Source organism: Alligator mississippiensis, chromosome 1, assembly GCF_030867095.1.
Source record: "Alligator mississippiensis isolate rAllMis1 chromosome 1, rAllMis1, whole genome shotgun sequence".
Taxonomy (NCBI): domain Eukaryota; kingdom Metazoa; phylum Chordata; order Crocodylia; family Alligatoridae; genus Alligator; species Alligator mississippiensis.
The window spans coordinates 302,289,537-302,311,333 of NC_081824.1; the positions used below are offsets into that span (position 1 = coordinate 302,289,537).

The following is a 21,797-nucleotide window of genomic DNA, read 5'->3' on the forward strand; positions in this document are numbered from 1 at the left end:
TTGATCTTTTTTACTGAAAGGCACAAAACACAATACAGCAGGCCTATGTGCCATGCAGCTGAGGAACAGGCAAGAAGGCCAACTGCCAGAGCAAGAAAAAGCAGCTGGGCAGCCCACCAGCCCTTCCCACAAACATTTCAATTGAATGAAATCATCATTTAATTCAGGAAGAAGCTTTTCAGCCACCTCTAGCACTAAGAATTGTAGATTCCAACCTCTTAAGCTTGGGGCTATTTCCAAATGCAACAATAAGAATAGGGGAAAGAAATACAGTATACAAGACAGAAAAATATCTTTTTTTCATCTTCTCAGTGCTAAGTCTAGTACTCTTCTCTAGCCATTCAACTACTCCCACATCTTAGGCTTTCTTGCTTCACTGAATCTTCCTTCTGGCCATTGGCTAGTTCCGAAATTCAACTGGCTAGTTAATGTTGCTGTGCAAGCTTGATGTTACCTCCATTCCCATCCATCAGTAATTTAATTACTGATGACAAAAATAATCTTTGAAATACTGAACAGTAGGAACTACAAGATGCTGTTCTGAATTACACTATGCTCTCCCAAACTCTGGCTTGCACCATATGTTTCAAAGGAAGATAGAAGAAACCTCAAAGTTAGCTATTTTGTAATCATCTATCCTTAAGAGAACCTTAGTCCTAAATCCCCTCACTTGGCTTGGCTTGCTCCCGCTACCAAAACACTTTAAACTCCTTATAAACATCATCCTGTCTTTCATACAAATATTATTAATTCTTGTACTATACTTTATCAGGTTATTACAATGATATCTTATTGTAATGAGCTTCAGAAGTTAAATTCATATTGTACGTATTATCTTTTAGTGTCAGTGAACGTTTCCTTACTCTTATGACATGAGAAAAAGTAAATGGAATACCTCAGTCCCTCTTAATGCCACTAAATCATTTATCTTTAACTTGCTTCTTTCTCCCTGGAGGTGGTGACTAGAAATTATTATAAAGTCAGATGCATACAACTATTTTCTATAATGGCATGCATTCCACTATTTTTTCTGTCTTCTTACATACTACTTCCACTGCTGCTTCACATGGGAAAAAAAAAAAATATATAAACACTGAATAGTTCACAGTGATACGCAGTTCATCCTCAAGTGATTACATTTTATTAAGTACCAAGTATTAAACAAGCAGTTCAAATTATGCATTCTAAAGTGGAATACCTCATGAAAACTTTATTTTTGTTATCTAACTTTGTTAAGTTCGCTTGAGCTTCTCAGTCTTCTTTAGTCTAACAAACTGCCATCTGAAATTTTACTGCCTCACTAATAGGCTCCTTTTCCAGATCCTAATGGGGATTATTGGAATATCACAATTAACCCTTTACAATGGTAGAACTTAACACATTCTTATTAACTTCTTCTTTCTTACGTATATTCTTAGCTAGGACGATCTATGGCTTGTGGAAGCACTGGATCTGGCCTGTAGGGCTTTGGCAGCAGGCACTCTCCAAGTACCCCTGCAAAGACAAGCACCTGCAGTGGCCAGGTCTTAATGCCCATCCTCTACCCACCTATAAGATTGGGTGAGTTATCCAAGATGAAGCTTGAAATGACTCCTATCCTTGCTCTAATCTATGCACCCTTGTGTTGGTTTCCCCTTCCCTGGCACAAATATAAACAGCTATGACTTCTTTTTCATAGCTGCTCTCTTGTGCCTGTATTTACTCTTGCTGCACAGGAAATGACTATCTGCAGCAATGGTAAGTGCAAGCAGTTTGAGCTCTGGCTGGGGGCACAGAGACAAAAGGTTGCCAAGCCCTGTCTTAAACTATTGATGTGTCATAGCTATTATCAAACATGTATTTTATCTATAGCTGTTTTCTTCTGTTCCCTAATTTCACATTTATCATTCTTTGTCTTATGTTTGCATTTTAAACACATTGGGGCTGAACTGTCTTTTGTTTCATTTGTTCATTACCCCAGAGGAGGGAGCATTCCTAAACACAAAGATGGGGGGGGGGGAGGAGGAGGAAGAGGAGGAGGAAGACGAGTCATATATCAAGAGGACAAGATCACTAATATAGACTGATTTGGATAACTTACTATGGTAGGAAATGCAATCAACTTGCATTTTAATATGCCCAGAAGTAAAGGTTGTATATTTTTATTCCTATCTATCTGTAATTCCATACTGACTGAATGGGGCCCTCAGCCCTTGGACTCAGTAACTTTGAAAAGGACATGTTGGTGACAGCAGATATTTATCTGAACAAGAGGTTCCAAATTTACACGCGACTAAAAGAGCCAGTACAAACTTTGGATGTATAAATAAGGGAAATACTGAATAACAATAAAAGAGGTCTTATTACTTATTTGGCATAAAGACAACCTCTAGTGAAAGCTGTTTCCTCTGTTGATAGCTACAATTCCACAACAATGTTGGTAAAAGGATTAAGAAGCAGCATAAGAATAATTAAAAGCGTAAAAACATATAATGAAAAGCTAAAGAACTTCAATCAATTTAGCTAATGAAAGGAAGAGTTAAGGAGCACTCTGATCATACAGGCAGTCCTCAGACCAACGACAAAATTGGTTCCTGAAAACTGCATCTTAAGTCGAAATGCTTTAACTCAGAACCGATTTCCCCATAGGAAACAATGTTATAAATGGGGGATTGGTTCCTGAACCAAGACCCGATACCCAATTTTCACTAAAAATAACCTGGAATTTTGTACTCAGTCAATTATAGATGAGTAATAAAGCTACATTGATGTATTTATATTGTTAATAGCAATCATATTGATTTGGCAGGACTTCTTTGAGGTGACTTTGCTGGACTTTTGGAAGGGCTCTTGGTTGGACTTTTTGAAGGGTTCTTGGCTGGAGTCTTCTCAGGAGTCTTGGCTGCAGGTTTTTCTGGAGTCTTGTCTGCTTTCTTAAAGAAATCGTCCAAGGAAGTTTGGACAGATGTTTTCCAGGGAGATGGGTGACGTAGTGAACTTGTTCGCTGGTGTGGCGTGGTGTCAGATCAACCATTGTAAAATTGAAACTGATGTCATAAAGTTGAAAGTGTCAATTTATAAACATTGTAAGTGTGAAACGTTGCAACTCGAAACATCGTAAGTCAAGGACTGTCTGTACTAAATACCTACAAGGTGAACGGATATTTGGTAGCAGAATTCTTTTCAGAGCCAATGGCCAGTAGTTGAATGTAAATGAAATGCAAACAAGAAATAAGATGCACATTATAGATTGCATCAGGGCATTACAAGTGCAGATTAATAAAGTTCCTCTGTTAAGAAATTCCCTGCAGAGTGAGCAAGTGAGCATACACGCATGCATCCACAACCCCTTCCCCCCTCCCCCGCAGCACGCATGCATGTGCAATATTATAGCAAGGGCTGGCCATCAGAGAAGCTGGGAACGAGACACCTTTCAACTTAAAACTAGTATCTGAACAGCAATCCTGATTTAATGCCTCAGACAATAAGAGTTCTTGTTTGACTCGGACTACCTGACCACAGTTCTTGGAAATAGATAACTGCAGTTCCCAATGCTTGATTATATGACTGAATAATATAGTTAATTCCCCATATTACAAATATGCAAATTTCCACTGACTAGTTAGTATAATCCTTTAAACTATTTGGCAGCAACAAAGATGCTGTCTTAATTTCTTTCTTTCTCACAATGAAAAACTGTAAAAATAGCAAAAGGTAAACAGAAAGGACGAGGCAGCTAAAACAGGAGGAAAATGTTATCTAAATTTACATTTGGGTTTCTAGACACGTTTTTCGGATGCAGATCATTTTACAGCCCCTTTGAGAGCTGAAACTCCATAATTTATCTGGCCCTGAGATACAAGTGAGCTCACTGTTTCTCCCAGTTTAGCAACTAGCTTAGCAAAACCTTTCCCAGAATTCTCACTTATGGGCACTGGCTTACAGTTCATCCCTTTGGACATAGCAGACTTCATAAAAAGATCCCTAAAGCCCTTTACCTTACATAGCACAAAAAAAGTTATAGATCCAGAAAAAAAATACCCATCTATCATTCCCTGCCCATTTTCCATATCACTCTGGAGTCTCTCAGGAATCTAATCAACCCCTTTCCAGGATTCCTGGTCGCCCTCCACTTGTTTACTTAATCACCACCCCTATTTTTTTTTTCTACAGCCAGCTTCCTTTAGCCTTAGCTGGTGTCACAGTCCAAGATTTCTCATCTTCGCTCCTTTGCAAGTCTGTCCTGAGTCTCTCTCAGGCTCTGTGATTTTCATGATCCAGAACTAACAAGATATCTTTTGCCACTACAGAAGTTACATTCCTTCAAACGCCAAGTCCCTACAAAGGAAGTGAAGATAGCTGGTTCTTTTAGCTTCAGCCAATATATTGGCATAAAGTGTTTCCACTTGAACTGATGACCATCAAGGTTTAATAACAATTATTATCTCTAGGGAGGGAAATATATAACAGTCCCAGGAGCAGATGATGGTCTTTGTTAATGCCAACCTACTGACTAATATAGAGTACGTTAATATAAAGAGACTTTCAAATCATCCCATTTCTAATAAATCACAGGCTCTGTTAGTATGTGAACTGTTTATTTAGACTATTTTTTATCTCAGACAGGAAACACCTTCAAGTCATACATGCAATGTTTGTTGAAATAATTAATACTTAAAAGAGATCCTAGTCATGTTTGAGTCTGAAGCATCTCTCATCAGGGGTTTGGCTGCAGAACCCTTTTTCACAACATTAAGTGCACAGAAAACTCAATTTTTAGCTTAAATCTAAAGCAAACAACCCGAATAAGAAAAATGTCATGATAAGAAAAAAACAACACCCCACAACCTAAAAAATTAGGGTGACTATACATCTTGGTTTGGCTGTGACAGTCCAGGATTTCATAGGTCTTTGCAGCATCCCTACCAGTTGGCTAAAATGGAAGCAAAAGTCCAGGATTATATCATTTAAAAATATTTTAATTTAACCTCCTCTGATTATATCAGTTAAATAATTAACTGATACCACAGCAGCTCAGACTCAGCTGCTTGTTCGGAGCCACTTCTGGCATCCTTTGTCTGGGGGCAGGTGTCAAGCCCAGCCAGGCAACACTGGCCTACATGAAGCCCTGTGCTGGGAGGGAGGGAGCACATGTGAACAAGCAACTAACTACTTAATTGATGAGTCATTAGGCTACTCCCTGTTTTCCTCTTTGGCTACTGGTACTAGTCCCCCTTGCCCCTTCCCTCCCTCCATCCCACCTGCCCTGCTGCCTTCTGATTCCTGCTGGGACACCACATGGCTTCCTTTCCCCCTTCCCTGCCAGATTTCACTGGCCTTGACTAAAGGATAACCAGTAAGCTAACCAGTTATCACTTCACTTATTGGTTAAACAATTACTCATTTAACCTTTCTCGTCCCTAGCACATGCCTGGCCTAACTCCTCCTGAGCAGTGGCTGGAGGCTAGGGGGCAGGCTGGGCTGAGCACTGCTTGCCTCCTACCTGGGGCACGAATGGCTGGGTTCAGGGCTCAGGTACCTGTGCAGGGTGAGCCAGTGGCTGCCCACTGTCTTGTGCTCTGCTGCTATGGCTGCGCTGAGGCCTGGGCAGAGGGTGGTGGCCTCTCTCTGCATGTGGATGTCAGGTGGGTGGGGAGGGAGGAGTCACACCATCCTGAATTTCCTTACTCCATTCCAGATTCCCTTCCAAATAATATGGTCACCATATAAATAATTTACAGCAAATAATATTTATAAGTCTGAATACTAGACAATTCTTTCCCTCAAACTAAATATTCTTAAATACCACATGCCTTCTGAAATTCCTATCACCAGAAGTCTGTGCCATAAACTACAATCATTATGAGAGAGACTACCTTGATGGTTATCTGAGGTTACTCATATAAGTGTCCGAATGATACATTTGTATGAGCTATGATCACAACGTAACTTCTAATTAATTATGAAGATAATACTCTGAATTAGATGTAGTTATTTCCAAAGTTTATTGATGACTGAGTCAAAACTTTCCTGTGATTTAATGTTTCATATTGAAATCCTAGAGGAGCACTGCTGGGATAAAGCTAAACTTTGAATTAAGAAATACTTAGATTTTTATGGGACAATGAAGTCAATTACAAATCAAATAAGCATTCATTCCAAACTGATATTTTAGTTTTAAAGATTAAAGCCCAAAATTTTCAAAATACATCAGCACTTTGTTTCTATAATATTTCAGCCACCATAAAAATAAATTTATAAATACTAGTATCTCTGTTAGGAAAAGAGAAATTCCATCACTGAGATAGAAAAGCCTATTTATGATCTAACATGACCAAATTATTAAGGACCCACTTTTCATTCCATCCAGGAAGAGCACACACCAACTGCTGAAACTTCCTTAGCCTGACAAAGGGTTTTTGAACCCAAAATCTTGCTTAATAATTATTTCCAACTATTTGGGTTGGTCTAATAAAAGTTATCAGATTCACCCAAGGAATCTTGTCTGCCTAAGGACCCACAATAAACTCTTAAGTTTTTTGGTTTTTTTTTAGTAAAAATAAAAAGTTACTAAGGAAACAATTTACTGTTATTGTACTGTCTTAATTAAAGCTAAATCTTTGTCTCATATTTAAAAACTAACAGAAATAACATTGGATTCTGTCCAAACAACTATTCAGTATGTTGAGGTTACCATAGAACATAAAAAGGTTGTGCATCAATGAAATGGAAAATTACTTTGTCTTCTATTGGACCTTCCCAGGTACAAAATGCTTCCATATTCTCAGTTATCAATATGTCTAGTAATTGACTTCTTGCTCAGTTATTTAAAAAAGGGAGGAAATGAACTTATACGCTGGAGAATAGAATACAGCAAGACAGCCAAAAATTAGAGATACAAAACATTTCCAATTGTTTTCCTATTACATAGCATTAGGAAAAGAAATCCAAAAGAAAAGTGCTTATTGTACCAGGGAAGAAAATCTAGATAAAAAGAAACTACATAAAAAGTATTAACTCCAATTACAGGTTTGATTAGAAAAAATATGCTGTAAACATGTGGCTCTTTGTTACTTCAATTAACAATGTATTTAAAAGAGTCTCAACACCAGGCAAAATTATTTTAACATTAAGTACGAGATATTCTTTGTAATTTTTTTCTGAAGTTTAATTACAAAGAATTTTTAACACTGACATTAAAGAGCTACTGTTCTGTGTGTTAGGTCTCCATGCTAAAAGAAATTGGCTTTACATTGGTAGTTCAAGTTAATTTAGAAAAGCAGCACCTTGTAAAAAAAGGATTTCAGAATCTTAAGATTACTTTCTGCAACAGGGTCATGAACCAGCTGAAGCGTACTTTTTATGCTTCAGAAGACAAAACTTTCTAAGACTAGGAACTAAAATTTAGGTCTTCCTTTTGAGCAGACAAGTTCTGCCACATGCACACAGATTGTCCTATAAAGCCCTACTGTAGCATCTTTCCTATGTTCCCTAAATGCAGGCTGGGTATAGACTGCCTATAGTAGAAAATCAGGTCGTCAGCTGAAGCATGTTGCAAACTCCAAGGCTAGAAAGCAACACAAGCGAGCTCTCCAGCCAGAGACAAGAGGGCTGCTCCGTGGGCCACCCCTGGCTTTACAGGAACACATTACATGAAAGCCTGCTCTCTCCCCTGCCTGGAAAGGGGACAAGCTGTCAATAGGCAGCCCCCATTGGTTTTAAATTGCCTCAAGTGCAGCATCCCAGACAGAGCGCACACAAGATGATTTAAAGCCTGAGACATGGGAAAGGGGCCAGCTTCCCCTAACTGTGGGTCCCAACTCCTGAGCTTTTAAATCACTATGTGGCATCCAGGCATTTAAAGCCCACAGAGCCATAAACCAGGAGGGATAGCTTCCCTGGCCCTAGTTCTTGCCCCACCCTGGGCTTTACAATCCCCATCCTTGTCACCCAACTGGGTAACAAGGGCTAAATTTAAAGCCCCAGGGCCAGTTTTCCCAAGCCTCATATACAATCCCTGGGAACCTGTTGCAGCTGCAAGGCTGCCCAAGCCCTGGGTGTCCCCTGCTTGTGGTGACAAGCTTCTTTCCAGTGCATGGTTTGAAAAGCTGCAGAAATCTTGGTGGGCCCCAGGGCACCCTGCCTCCTGGTCACAACAAGTAGAGAAGACACAGTTCCCTCCCCACTCGCCCCGCCCAAATGAACCTGGGACTCCATCACCTATTATCTGTAATGGGGTAAGACAAACTGACGCAGATGCTTTGCTTTTCCACCCATGCAGACTTTGCCCTGTTGTTCGCACAGTAGAGTCTTGGTTGCATTCCAGAGCAGCCCCCTGCCTTGCATGTGTTGGGGAAAAAGTGGAGGGGGCAATGAGGTGGAAGAGTGAGGAGGGGTGTCATTTGGAATACTTGAAGGACTGACCAGACACTAATCACAGAATGCCATGTCCCCACAGAACTGGCCCACAGAGGACCGACTCAAGATAGTACCCAATTGTTCCAGTGTGCTTTTGAAATGTTCCAGGAAGCTTAAACTGATCTTAAAGTGGCATACACATCTGCACTTTTTGAGTTTATTAAATTTTATCTAAAACATTCCAGGCATTACATGTACCCACACCCTTAGACTTTCAGGTTGGGGAAAAAATGAAGTGAGGAATTCCTGATCCTGATTCCAGTGCCATGTGAGAGTTCTAGCAGAAATAAGTGGACCTCCAATGAAGCTCTCAGTATGTGTCCAAAATGGTAAGAACCCGAGTGATCAAATCAAGCAGTATGACACTAACAAAAAACTAACCTCACCCTACTTATACAGGGAACCCAACCAAATGCAAATTCTTTTTTTCTGAGCAGTACAAGAGATAAAGATATAATAAAAGACCTCCCCTCCCTCCAGACAGTCATGTTGGAACAGCTATGGAAGAGAATTCTACCAGCCCATTTTGAAGGGAATAAAGCCCTACCATTATGAACTCAGTTACAACTGCATGGGTACCAGCTGTCTCCTCCCATCTTGACTAAAGGTACCGCATCTTCACTTTTCAATCCCCTCCTCTTAAGACATGTTCAAAATGGCCATTCCAGATTTAAAGTGTTATTTTCCCTGAATCATCAAATCCCACAACTATCTCCTACACTTGTCATTTTCAACCCCATCTGGTTCCTTCTTGTTCTCCCTGTCCCTTGGCTGCCTACTTTCCTCCTCACCTTCTGCTCACTTTGTTTGCGCTATGAGGTAAATAAATAAATAAATAAACAAACAAGTCTTGCCCAATCAACAGCAGGTATGTAAGAAATATACTTGGGCTCACAGATTTTTATTAATGCCCTTAACCTTTTAGTTAACATTTTACAAGGTAAACATGCCAAGTCAGGCAATAGGCATATTTCAAAATGCAGAGTTTAAGGCACAATAAGACCAGTTCAGTACCACAAAATTCTATTAGTTTTGCAGCATACTGTGGGGTGATCTGTGGAACTTCAAAGAAAACACCTTTTTTTTTCTTGAATTGCACATGTCAAAAACTCTTTGGATTGCCCATAAGGGTATTATCAGGTTATACAGGGGCAAGAGCATCATTGGGTATCTTCCTAATCTTTCATTTCTGTTACGATAAAAATACTGGATTATTTGGTGATTCAACAAACTGAGACTGTAAATTACAGGAGAATTAAACCAAACTATGAAAACTTTTCCACTTCCACTGTTTTCTATATTCAACAAAACATTCTGTATTATCATTTGAAAAGTACTTATACATTGTGAACACTACAATGATGAAAACTGAAGAACAGGTAACAGGTACCTGTCAGAATGTCCTAAACATGTTGTACTTTCTTGCATACAACAAACACATCCTGAAGTCAGATATGCACCTTGTTTTTAAATAGGCAAAATGGAGAAAAAAGATCTTTCCTTGCACCAAGTGACTGAGCAGCAGCAGCTAGGGAGCTGAACCTGCTTATCATTCTGCTCCCTGTGGACTGTGTGCAGACTTCACTTTAGCTTTCACCCAGTCAAAGTTTAAGCAGCAGCAATTACTGTTCCCTTATTTCCCGACTTACAATACACACACTAATTTCCAGCAGCTGTTTTTGAAATAAAAGGAACATTCTGTATGCAGGAATATGGTAGTCAAAGCGAGTTAAATCCTCAAATAATCCATCTGTGTCTTATATTTATGCATGAAATGAATAAACAATAGACCCATAATACTTTTATTTAAACAATACAGAACCTACACATATGAACATTTGATACAAATGTGCTGCATTAATATACAGTAGATTTTGCCCGGGTTTGACTTATCCTTTGATTTCAAAGCAGGATACCAGGGCAAATATGCATAGGAACTAACAGATATATTCTTATGACCACATCTGAGAATGTAACTGCCATAGTGAGTCAACCAATGGTCCACCTAGCCCACTATCCTGTTTCTGACAGTGGCAGTAGTACATGCAGTGTTGGAAAAGTATAAAAAAAAGCATGTCTAGAGTGATCCATCCCATCATACTGTCCCTCATTGATTTAGGGGAGTCAAAGGATACATCCCTGGCCATTCTACTATTAATGGACCTAACTCCATATAACTCGCTATATAAAAAAAATCCTCTTGTTCATTTAAAATCTGCTTCCCCCTCACCAATTCTAATATTCTGGGACTTAGTGAATACAAATAACATACATCCTGCATGATTTTATGGACCTCTATCATATCTTCCACTTAGCCTTCTCCTTTCCAAACAGAAGAGTTTTAACTTGCTCAGTCTCTCCTGGAACAGCAGTGTGGTCTATACCAGGGGTCAGCAACATTGTTGGGCAGAGTGCAAAAAACACCCACAACTTCAATTTGTAAGATGCTGCTGTGCCAGAGGCAGACAGTGGAAGACCCGAGGGGCCCAATCCTTGTTGCGAAGTGCAGCCTCAGCCCCTTCCCTGCCAGCCGCCCTGAGGAACACACACCAAGGAAAACGTCTTCATATGCCATACACTGGCACATGTGCCAGGAGTTGCCTACCCCTTGTCTATAGCCTTCATTATCTCTGTTGCCCTTCTCTATACCTTTCCTAATTCCCCTATGTCCTTTTTGAGATACGGAGAGCAGAGCTGTACACAGCATTTAAGGTGTGGACATAGCATGGATTTATGTAGTGGAAAGATATTTACTGTTTTGTTTTCAATTCCCTTTTTAACGAGTCCCACTATTTTATTGGTTTTGTTCACCACAATGCATTGAGCTGATGTTTTTAAAGAACTACCTATAATGACCCCAAGGTCTATTTCCCAAGTCATAAAAGTTAATTCAGTCCAACACTGTGGACATATAGTTGAGGTTATTTTTCCCTATGTGCATTATCTTGCACTTGTCAACAATGAAATGCATCTGCCACTTTTTCCCCACTTGGTTCTGAGAAATCTCTGCAGCTCCTCACCATCAGCTTAGGATTTGACTACCTGGCATAACTGAGCATGGTCTGTGAACTCTGAAATTTCACTGAGCATTCCCTTTAACAGGTCACTTATGAAAACGTTATACCAAACTGACCCCAACACAAATCCCTGTTGAACCCTGCTACTGACTTTCCTCTGTTCTGAAAGATGACAATTTAGCACTACCTGTTTTCCCTAGATTTTAACCAATTTCAGTTCAAAAATGAATTTACCCTCCAACCCTATGGCAACTCAGTTTTTTTTACAAGCATTTGGTAAAGGACCTTGTCAAAAGCTTCCTGAAAATCCAAATGTAAATTTATATTTCATCTACTGAATCCCACTTCTCCACATGCTTGTTAACACGCTCAAAGAACTCCAGCAGATGGTCTTTTTATATATGTTAGTAGTTTAACTGATAGGTGCCCCTAAAGGAACTAAATTAAATATATTTCAGCAAAATAAGCATAGGTGACATTTAATAATCTGCTTCTTTTGGCAAAAAGGTAATTATAAAGTACATCAAGAAAACCTATAATGATGTTATCAAACATGCATTGGAAACAATGTTCTAAAAGTCATAGGATTTCCTAAGGGTCACCTGAACAAATTCTCTTGGACTTGGACATTGTAAGAAAAAAAAAAACCAAAGATTTTAGAAAACACAGTTAAAATGAATACCCTGTACCAAAGCTAACCAACTACAGAGTGGTCAGGGGCTGCACGCTCCCTCCACCCCCCCAAATCCCCACAACTGAACTACATGGGCATTCCTCCTACCCCCACTCTGTGGAGCCCCACTAGACCATGGCCTCTCTGGGCCCCATGGGGCCCAGCAGTTCTGTCCCACCACCAAAGACAGGAGCAGGAAGCAGGAGAACGGGGAGTCCCAGAGATCCCAATGGCAGCAGCAGCTGGACTGGGGCTCTGGGGGCCACAAATTAACCCCTGGTAAGCCCCGTGTCAAATGGCCCTGCCCTACAGTATCTGTGTAACACAGCAGCAGCACACAGAATAGCATACAATTAAGTAAGGTGAACCTACAACAAACTAGCTATTTTGCATAGGACAAGCTGTTCCTGAGACAATACCAAATTAAAGTTATTTATGTATAATAGTTCTATGAAATGACCTCTATACGCTCACAAGTTTGGGACGTACAAATTTTGCATCCATAAGTGGAAAAGTGTAGAGGCCACCTGAAGGAAAATGTTGAACAGAGATACAAAACTTACTAAACATAAGATAATATTTGCCCAAAGTCAAAATCCCTTGAAGCAGAATTGTACAACAAAGGAAATGGGGTTAAGCAAGTTTTTACTGTAAAGACTATCATTAACTGTATGGATCTCCACTATAGCTTAAGTAAAAGTATTTACAAATTTACTTCTAACAGTAGCACTGGATGCAGCACATTACATAATCCAGCATGTATACTAAAATGAGCTATTATTATACCAGCCAAATAAATAACCCAAATAACAAAATACTTTATGTATAAAAGATACTGACAGCACAGAGACTTTTATAATATAGTAGACTGATAATTAACAAATTTTCCAGCGCTTACAATGTATAGTAATGTCATTCTAGACTAAATGCATCTCAAAGAATATAACATTACTTTTTTAAAAAGTTAAATATCTATCAATTCTCAAAAAAAAACAAAACACAAAACAAAAAACAACAACAAAAAACTGAACTCCTAATTTCTTTTCACTGCAAAACTCTCAAGTGGGAAACTTGAGCTACTCTGAACTGGGTTCTGAACTAGCCATTATGACTTAGGTGTATAATCTCAGAATATGAGTAGCCCTTAAACTAGCTGTTTCTCCTGACCACAAGAAAGGGGTGGCCCATATCCATACAGAAGCATCTCTCGCATGTATTTTATTTGTCAATATTTTTTTTTTTGGTATGGTCCCTTGCAGGGAGCCCTCTGGAGCTAGGTTTTAGATGCACATAATGCACAATACCAACAGAATGCTCAAATCCTGTCCTCTCCACATGCAGAACACATTCCATTCAATCTATTTCATTACAGATAGGGTCATGTGTCAGGATGAACACTTCTGTTCATTATGCAATTCCAAAAAAATCACAGAAAACTATAAGTCAAAAACTGAAGCGCTGCACTAAAGACTGAAATTAGGAAAGCATCCCTATTCATGAAGGTACTTAAGCATGTGTTTAAAGGTTAATACATGATTATGTCCCTTGCTTAAAGTTAACAAGTTAATCACATGCCTAAGTACTTTCCAAACTCAGAGCTTAAATCAGCGGCTACAAAATTTTGCCATATAACAGACTTGTGTACAGAACACTGTTCTCTATACTATTAGTAATGAGGACTCTTTGATTTTTTACAATCTCACTAATTTAAATGTGTAACATAAAAGCTCTTAATATAAAAGGAGTGTTATTTTTTTAGAATCTGTTGAAAAGTTGCTTTCTTATTCATGATCTAAATAAATTCTGTAATAAAATATTAAGAGTAATTCGACATTTGGGCATGAACATCAAAAGAAGAGGAAAAGGGTGCAGTAGGCTTTCACACGGTTTACATCTCTCAATAATTGAACCTGCTCATATATTTAACAGGGCTTATTGATGAAAAACTGCAGTAAGCAGTAATAAAAGCAAAATTCCACAAAACACTGCTAGTTTGGGGAAGCAATAGCTAGTTAAATGTATTGCACAACAAGAAGTAATAGCAGATCTATTTTGCAGATTTATACACAAATTAACTCACTTTGAAAGGTCAAGCATGTAAAAAACAATGGGGTGGGCAGGGGAAAAGGGGAGCAAATATGTACAGACCTTCCAGTAGTCAGATTGTAAACTGTAGTACCTCTGGTATGCAGATAATGCTGAAAGAGAAAAATAAAAATTGTTTTTTAAAAAGACCAAGACTGAAAGCCTTAAAAACCTCTCAAAATATGCAAGTGTAAAATGATAAATGATTTAATAAAAGTAACTTTACTGCAATAAGTGCACTTGTGTGGGTAATGTATTTTGTAAAGATTATAATTTTTCTGTATGAAGTATGTCAACCCAAAACCACATTTTATCATGATTTATATAAACTTGATATTTAATATTTTAAAGTAACCTTATGAAAGAATTCTATTGGTTGACATTTTGGATTTCTGGCAAAGCTGCTATCAATTCAAAAATTTAATCATACAATGCATTTACAATGCTCCACGGTATCCTGCAGTTTTTGAAAGGAATGGCAGTCACACAGAAAAAAAAATCAACTACAACATAAGCACAATCCCCTTTTCACCTGTCAGAGAAAAGTCAGGGGGAGGAGAGGACAGCTTCAAATTTTAGCCAGCACCTACCAAGGCTGAAATCAATGTGAAACAGACACCCACTTTTAGCTCAGCATGGGAACAGTATCCAACTGGGAACTGCAGCATTACAGTGATGAGTTCTCAACCAAAGCATTGCTTCCTTTTCTTCCAAAAGGTTGGAAATAGATCCAACCTTTTGACTAGCAGGCATCTGATGTATCAGCGTCACCACACTGAAAAATGGCAGAGTGAGTGCTTTAAACTCATTGAACGAGCTTTAGTAAAAGCGCCCCTGCCACCATTTTTCAAACACAAGGATGCTGATACATGAGATGCTGGAGTCTGCTGGACTGCAGTAATTACCATGCTCCAGCAGATCTGATTAACCAAGTCTGCTCTGACATGCTACAATTACAGCAAAGGTGCTCTGATGTGCTGCATGTGTATAGGTGCCCTATGTTCTTATTACACAGTTCTTACGGAAACAGCACAATACGCACATTGCAATAACATGAGACTTATGTAATGATCTGCTAGTATCTCTAGACTTTGGAAAATGTCAGTGTCATAAGGCAGGGGTGCCCAATCTGTAGCATGCATGGCATGAGCAGCTTCTGAGTGGCAGGTGACAGACAGGGAAGGGAACAGGAATGGCAGCTAGGGCAGGAAGCGGAAAGAAGAGGAGCACCAGATCAGCCAGGGAGCACAAGGCAAGGGAAGGGGATTGGAGTAGCACCCAGGAAGTGTATGGGGCTGATTTGTGGCATGACTGCCAAAAGGTTGGCCCTACTGTCATAAAGAACTCTAAAAATAAGATAAAAAAATAAAGAACTTTCCACATATTTGGAAAGGACAATCACTGCTTTGAAAAGCTCACAAACTAAATACACACAAAACTAAACAGATTAAGCATAGGACAATAGCAATACACTATTTATATCCCAGCAAATTCACTGCAAGCAAAATAGTAAGCATATTAAATGCATACCCTACAACACCCCTAAAATTTAAGGCAGACCTCCAAAAATTAGATACTATAAATGTACTATATATACACAATCTAATTTTTGAAGGGTTGTCTTAAATTTGTTTGCAACCACCACCACAGCAGAGTGGGAAGTGGTGGGAAGCAACCAACTTCAGCCCCTTACCTCCTCACCCCCAGGTGTGCGCCCCTCCACTGTCTACCCCCTACTTCCTCCCCTTCCCACTCCCCAATGTTACACTTGTGCTGGGTCCCTCACTGCTCCCTGGCTCCAGGCCAATTCCCTTGCCCTTCTGGCTACACACTGGGCCCTGTGCTGCTCCTTTAGCTCCCTGCTGAGTCAGGAAGCAGTAAGACACAGCATGGAACAAGAGACTAGTGCAGGACCCAGGGCTGCCTGCAGGTACTACATTTCTGTTTAATACTCAATAATATTAAGATGGATGAGGCTTTGTTTTTCCCATACTGAATGAAAGGAGGGGGTAGGGGGAACTTGTCTTGGAGTCCAGTAAACACAGCATTTGCATTTCTAGACCAAATTCCTCAGGACATGACTAGATATACTTTTGGTCTCTTTCAGCAAAACTGTCATGTTACTTAAAAAATATGGATAAAGATCTAACACAAAACACATTTAAAATTAAGGCAAATAAATAACATTTTACATCAGACTTTCAGGAGTCCCATATCAATAGCTTAAGTAACAAAATGTACCAGCCACGTTCTTCTAAATGTTGGTAGAGCAACTCTTTAAATTTATTTTTGTTTGAGAATTCTAAGTATTTAAAACGTTTTTTCCTAACTAGACTAGAACTACTCTGCAAAGTCCCTGATTAACATTTCCAAAATCACACAACATAAAACATAGTATGTTTCCCTTGTTTTTTACTGCCTGAAAAAATTCTCAGACTGAACACTTAATTGATAATTGAATTGAATTTACAAAAAATGTAACTGATTTTTGAACATATCAGTAACTTTATTCTCATTCAAAGCAGTAGCTTCCTTCTGTTCTCAATGAATGGACAGATAAACATCTGGAATGAAAGAGGGTTCTTTCCAAATGGTCACCAGCACTCATTGTTTCCAGAAGTGAAGCTAAGCTGCCCTCAAGGAAAATGGAGTATAGACTAGATAAGGAATACTGGGGAATCTGGCCACACACAGTAACTTAAAAATGATTTAAGTTCAATACTAGGTATAATCACATTACTAAAAATATAAAACAGTGATATTCTATTTATTAATTTTAAAACAAGAAAATTCCGCAAAGTATGTGTGTTCAGAGTTAAAATCAACAGTATATATTTATTTTAGTTCTAAGTTATTAAGTTTATTTTATTGTAGTGTTCTAGTTTTTTTGTTTATAAAAATGTAAATAGATATAGTTACATTTAAAAGAAATCCTAATACATTTAAATATGGAAGGATAAGTAAAAGAATCTAAGCAGCTTCAGCTCTGCCATATAAAAATATAAGTGGGCAAAGGAAATCCAACAGGTATTACAAGTCCAGTTCATGCATCTTGGGACCCCAAATAATAAAACAACTTAATTAAATGGGTGTTGTATTTCACTGCAGAGCACGGCTAAGGTCTGCTGACACCATCTTCTAATTAGAAGCTTTAAATCTTATACTATTAATATTAAAATTAGTCTCTGAAATTTTTAGTATGATAAAATTTTATGCTGTTAAAGCAGTTGGGAAGCAAGAAGTCTCTCTCTTTCAGCATGGAAAACAGTCTTCAACAATATTATATCAAACATAGTTTGTTTAAAAAGGAGAGGATTAATTTGATTCTCAGGAAAATCTGTCTTCTAACATGATCAGTTAGCTTGTCCAAAATTTAAAAGGCAGATGAGATCTAAAACAAGACTGGACAAAGCACAAAAATGTCACAGTAGCTAAACAAGCATATATTGGCAATAGGATGGTTGGTATTCAGGCAAATTTGATCAAACCTCTATAACTACTACTCTAAATTTAAGAAGTCCTTTCTTCAATCTGATATAAATCCATGAATCTGTAGGGTTCACTTCAAGGAAAAAACCAATTAGATGGCCAGCACCACCTAGTGGTGTGCTGCAAGGCTAAATATGACCACAGATTTTTCACTTGCTGAATTCTGACCCCAGTAGGGACGTCTAACCCTGACTGGTAGTAGAAGCCTTTATAGGGCTCAATATGGCCCCAGTGAGACAAAGGCCTGTTGAGACAGAGATGTCGTATATAAGTATATAAAAGTTATTCTATGCTACTCTAACGAATGTAAAAACTAGGCAAAGGAAAGAGCTGGACCAAGGATAGAAATGCAAGCTTTTCACAGCCATGGTAAGAGAAACCGAGAAGAGGGTGGGCGTAGCACTTCTTCATGCAGAGCAAGACAATGATGTCACACAAGAGATCTCTCATGCACCCAATGGTAGCAGCTTCCACAGCAGCTCTGTAGCACAACACCAAGGATGCCATCTGCTACCAGCTGAAATACAGTGATGCTTTGTAAAGTAGTTCTACTACTGGATTTTATACTGTACAGTACTCTGGCCAATTATGTTGTGGGATAATTAACCAATTTAATTCACTGTTGTTCCAATTTCCTGCCAGCACTGCCACTTCCATCCCAATTACCTACTCCTGATAATTGGTCACTACTGGATAGTTTGCCATTATTCCCATTCCCCTTGGTGAGGCAAATAAACCAGAATTTACTGCATCTTTAGCAAGGGGTCCACAGACTGAACAACAGATGAAAAGCCCAAGGTCTAGACTGAAGAATGAAAGAAAGGTACAGGAGGAACCTCTAGCAGAGGATGTTTTAAGTTGCAAAAGATGACAAGAAACTGTCTTTTCTCAAAGTAAATCTAATTAGCAAGTTTATCTTGAAAACAAAGGAAGAATGCACACATGGCACCTTGGAGTGGAAGATTCATAACTTTAGTTTTCACTGACCCATAACAACATCCAACTATGGGTCATCATCAGTAATGTTAACCATAAAATCCAAGTACACTCGTTAAACACCACAACAGTTCAGAATTTGGTATTATAGGAAATATTTAAATAAGACTACAATTAGGTCAGCCTTAACTTAATCCCTTCACTCTGTGTAAACAGTGAAATGCAGAAAATATCAATGTAGGACCACAGCTTGATTATATTTACCTCAGAAATCCATCAGAGGATAAATTCCATCTTCCTCTCAAAAATCCCTTTTCATTGTTTACTTGACTTAAATTATTTCAAAATGAATTTAGATAGTTACGAATAACATGGGCAGACCATATTCTATAATAAAAATATCAACTACAGTAAAGACTATAGCTGATAATCAAATTAGACTTTTTAATTGATTTTATAATGAAAAGCTGTAAATAACTCCAGTATTTAAAACCCTAGATAACCATTCTTACTTCTCAGACATGCATACAGTTATAGTTTAAGACCAACAACTGAAGAGAGAAAAGATACACAGCTGTGGTAACCAGGCTTCAAAAGCTGTAGATAACAAGCAGATATAAACAACATGAAACATGGCACTGGAATAATACATCATTTTGTTTCTGTATTTTCCACCTCTAAAAGAGCTCCCTTCCTTATTAAATCAACCCAATCACTTGCCTATTACCAGCTTATCCCCACTGTCCTGTTTCACAGACATTAGGGCTGGAAGCAACCTCGCAAGATCATTGGGTCCAGCCCCCTACCCAAGGGGTCAGTTGTGGTCAGATCACCTCAACAAGGTAGGCATCCACAGTAGGTACTTGCACCACTTCTGGGGAGAGCCTATTCCAGACTCTGGAGACTCAGACGATAAATACATTTTTCCTTATGTCCAGTCTAAAACGGTCTTCCAGCACTTTGTAAACGTTAGACCTGGTCTTCCCTTGGGGTGCCCTGGTGAACAGACCTTCTCCCAGTTCCTAATGCACAGCCCTTATATACTTATAGGCTGCCACCAAGTCATCCCTGAGCCTTCGTTTCTCTAGACTGAAGAGTCCCATGCTTCTCAGCCTCTCCCCATAAGGCCTGTTCTCTTGACCTCTAATCATGCACGTTTGAGGTGCACGTTCATCTAAGCAGGTCTGTATTCTTTCTCTAATCATTTTTCATCTCTTGCTTGGGATGCATGCTCTAGACAGTATTTGCACATGAAGTAATCCCATGCCTCTGCCATTTCAGTCCTGAAGATCCCAAATCCAGTGCCCTCCCTAACCAAAATCCCCTCATTTCTCAAACTTCTGAAGTCCAAACCCCCAGTTTAATTCTAGATTTCTCTACTTGGCATTTTAAACTGAACTAAAATTAGCTCACAACAGCTCTATTCAAGATTATTTTCAACAACCAACTCTTCTATAAGATCTTTCCTAGATGCTAAAAACGAAATCTTCCACAGTATTGCCTTAATCCAGAAGTATCTGTGCCCTATCATTAACAGTAATATTAGTTATTAAGTCTGTATGAGGGAAGTTAAAATCCCCCATAATTAATTAAAATGTTTCCCATGAGCTTAAAGAGACTGCTATCCACTGCCCAGTCTGTTCTTGGTGGTCTATGACAACCCCTTAATACAACTCCTATGGGGCCAATTTTTACTGTCCATTGTGATTCTCCTTTAGATTCTATATTGGACATCATATTTTATGTCATTGCAACCTCTCACTGCTACCTTATCATGTGTGCCTTTAATCTAACTTTGCTAAATGGCTTATACCTTTAATAAATGTATTCCGGTCTTCAAACTACAGGCAGCCCTCAGACTTATGACACAACTGGTTCCTGAAAACCACACCTTAAGTCAAAACATTGTAACTCAAAACCAATTTTCTCATAAGAAACAAGGTTATAAATGGGGGATTGGTTCCTGGTGAAATACCCTATTTTCACCAAAAATACCCCAGAATTTTGTACTCAATCAATTATATATGAGTAATATAGCTACATTAACCCCAGAACACACCAAAAGGATCCAGACCGTGCCATGACAAGAAATGCAAAACCTGCCCCCACATCTCCACTACCTCCACTATTACTACACCCTACAACAGAGCCATCAGCATCCCAGGATCTTACAGCTGCACCTCCAGGAATGTAGTATACCTCATCCAATGCACCAAATGCCCTGATGGAAGCTATGTAGGAGAGACCAGACAACAACTGCGCACTAGAATGAATGCACACCGGAAATCCATCAAAGACAGGAACACCCAATTACCGGTGGGGGCACATTTCTCACAGGAGGGCCACTCTCTCTCCAATCTCTCAGTCCTGATCCTCAAGGGAAATTTACACAACACTTCCCAGAGACGAGCCTATGAGCTCCAATTCATCAACCTGCTGGATACTAGAGATCAGGGACTAAACATAGACATTGGATTTTTGATACATTACAATCTGCCTGGCAACTGACTCCCCAGCCCAGCCCAGCCCCTGGCTTGTTTACTTTTCATTCCATCTAGGAAGAGCACGCAGCAACTGCTGCAGCGTCCTTAGCCTGACGAAGGGTTTTTGAACCCGAAAGCTTGCTTAATAACTATTCTCCAACCATTTGGGTTGGTCTAATAAAATATATCAAATTCACCCAAGAAACCTTGTCTGCCTATAGCTAGATTAATGTATTTATATTGTAAATAGCAATCATATGGATTTGGAAGGATTTTGCTGGACTTTTTGAAAGGCTCTCAGTTGGACTTTCTGAAGGGTTCTTGGCTGGAGTCTTCTCAGGAGTCTTGGCTGCAGATTTTTGTGGAGCCTTGTCTGCTTTCTCAAAGAAAGTGTCCAAGGAAGTTTGGACAGATGTTCTTCAGGAAGATGAGCGATGCAGTGAACTTGTTCGCTGGCGTAGCATTGCATCAGATCAAGTGTTGTGAGTCGAAACTGACATCATAAAGTTGAAACGGGGTCAATTTAGAAACATTGCAAGTGTGAAACATTGTAAGTCAAGGGCTGTCTATAGTCAAAATCTTAGTGGAAGGTGTCATATTTCAAAATTTGCAGCAAATTGTTTAACATTGTTCCAAATTTAATATTTACAACATGGTGCATTACTCAATTTTAGGTAAAGTAATATTTGAGTCTTCAAAACAAAGCTTTAAAATTCT

General features: G+C 39.0%; 1 protein-coding gene across 4 annotated transcripts in view; it reads right to left on the minus strand.

The window, feature by feature from the left end:
* The window catches only part of KDM6A (lysine demethylase 6A), a 246,088-nt gene that overhangs the window by 141,951 nt on the left and 82,340 nt on the right, over positions 1 to 21,797 (minus strand). For all 4 annotated transcript variants that reach the window (XM_059720780.1, XM_059720783.1, XM_059720781.1 and 1 more), the window contains exon 4: positions 14,236 to 14,285. In XM_059720780.1, the coding sequence (XP_059576763.1) occupies positions 14,236 to 14,285 (50 nt within the window). The remainder of the gene's footprint in view (positions 1 to 14,235; positions 14,286 to 21,797) is intronic.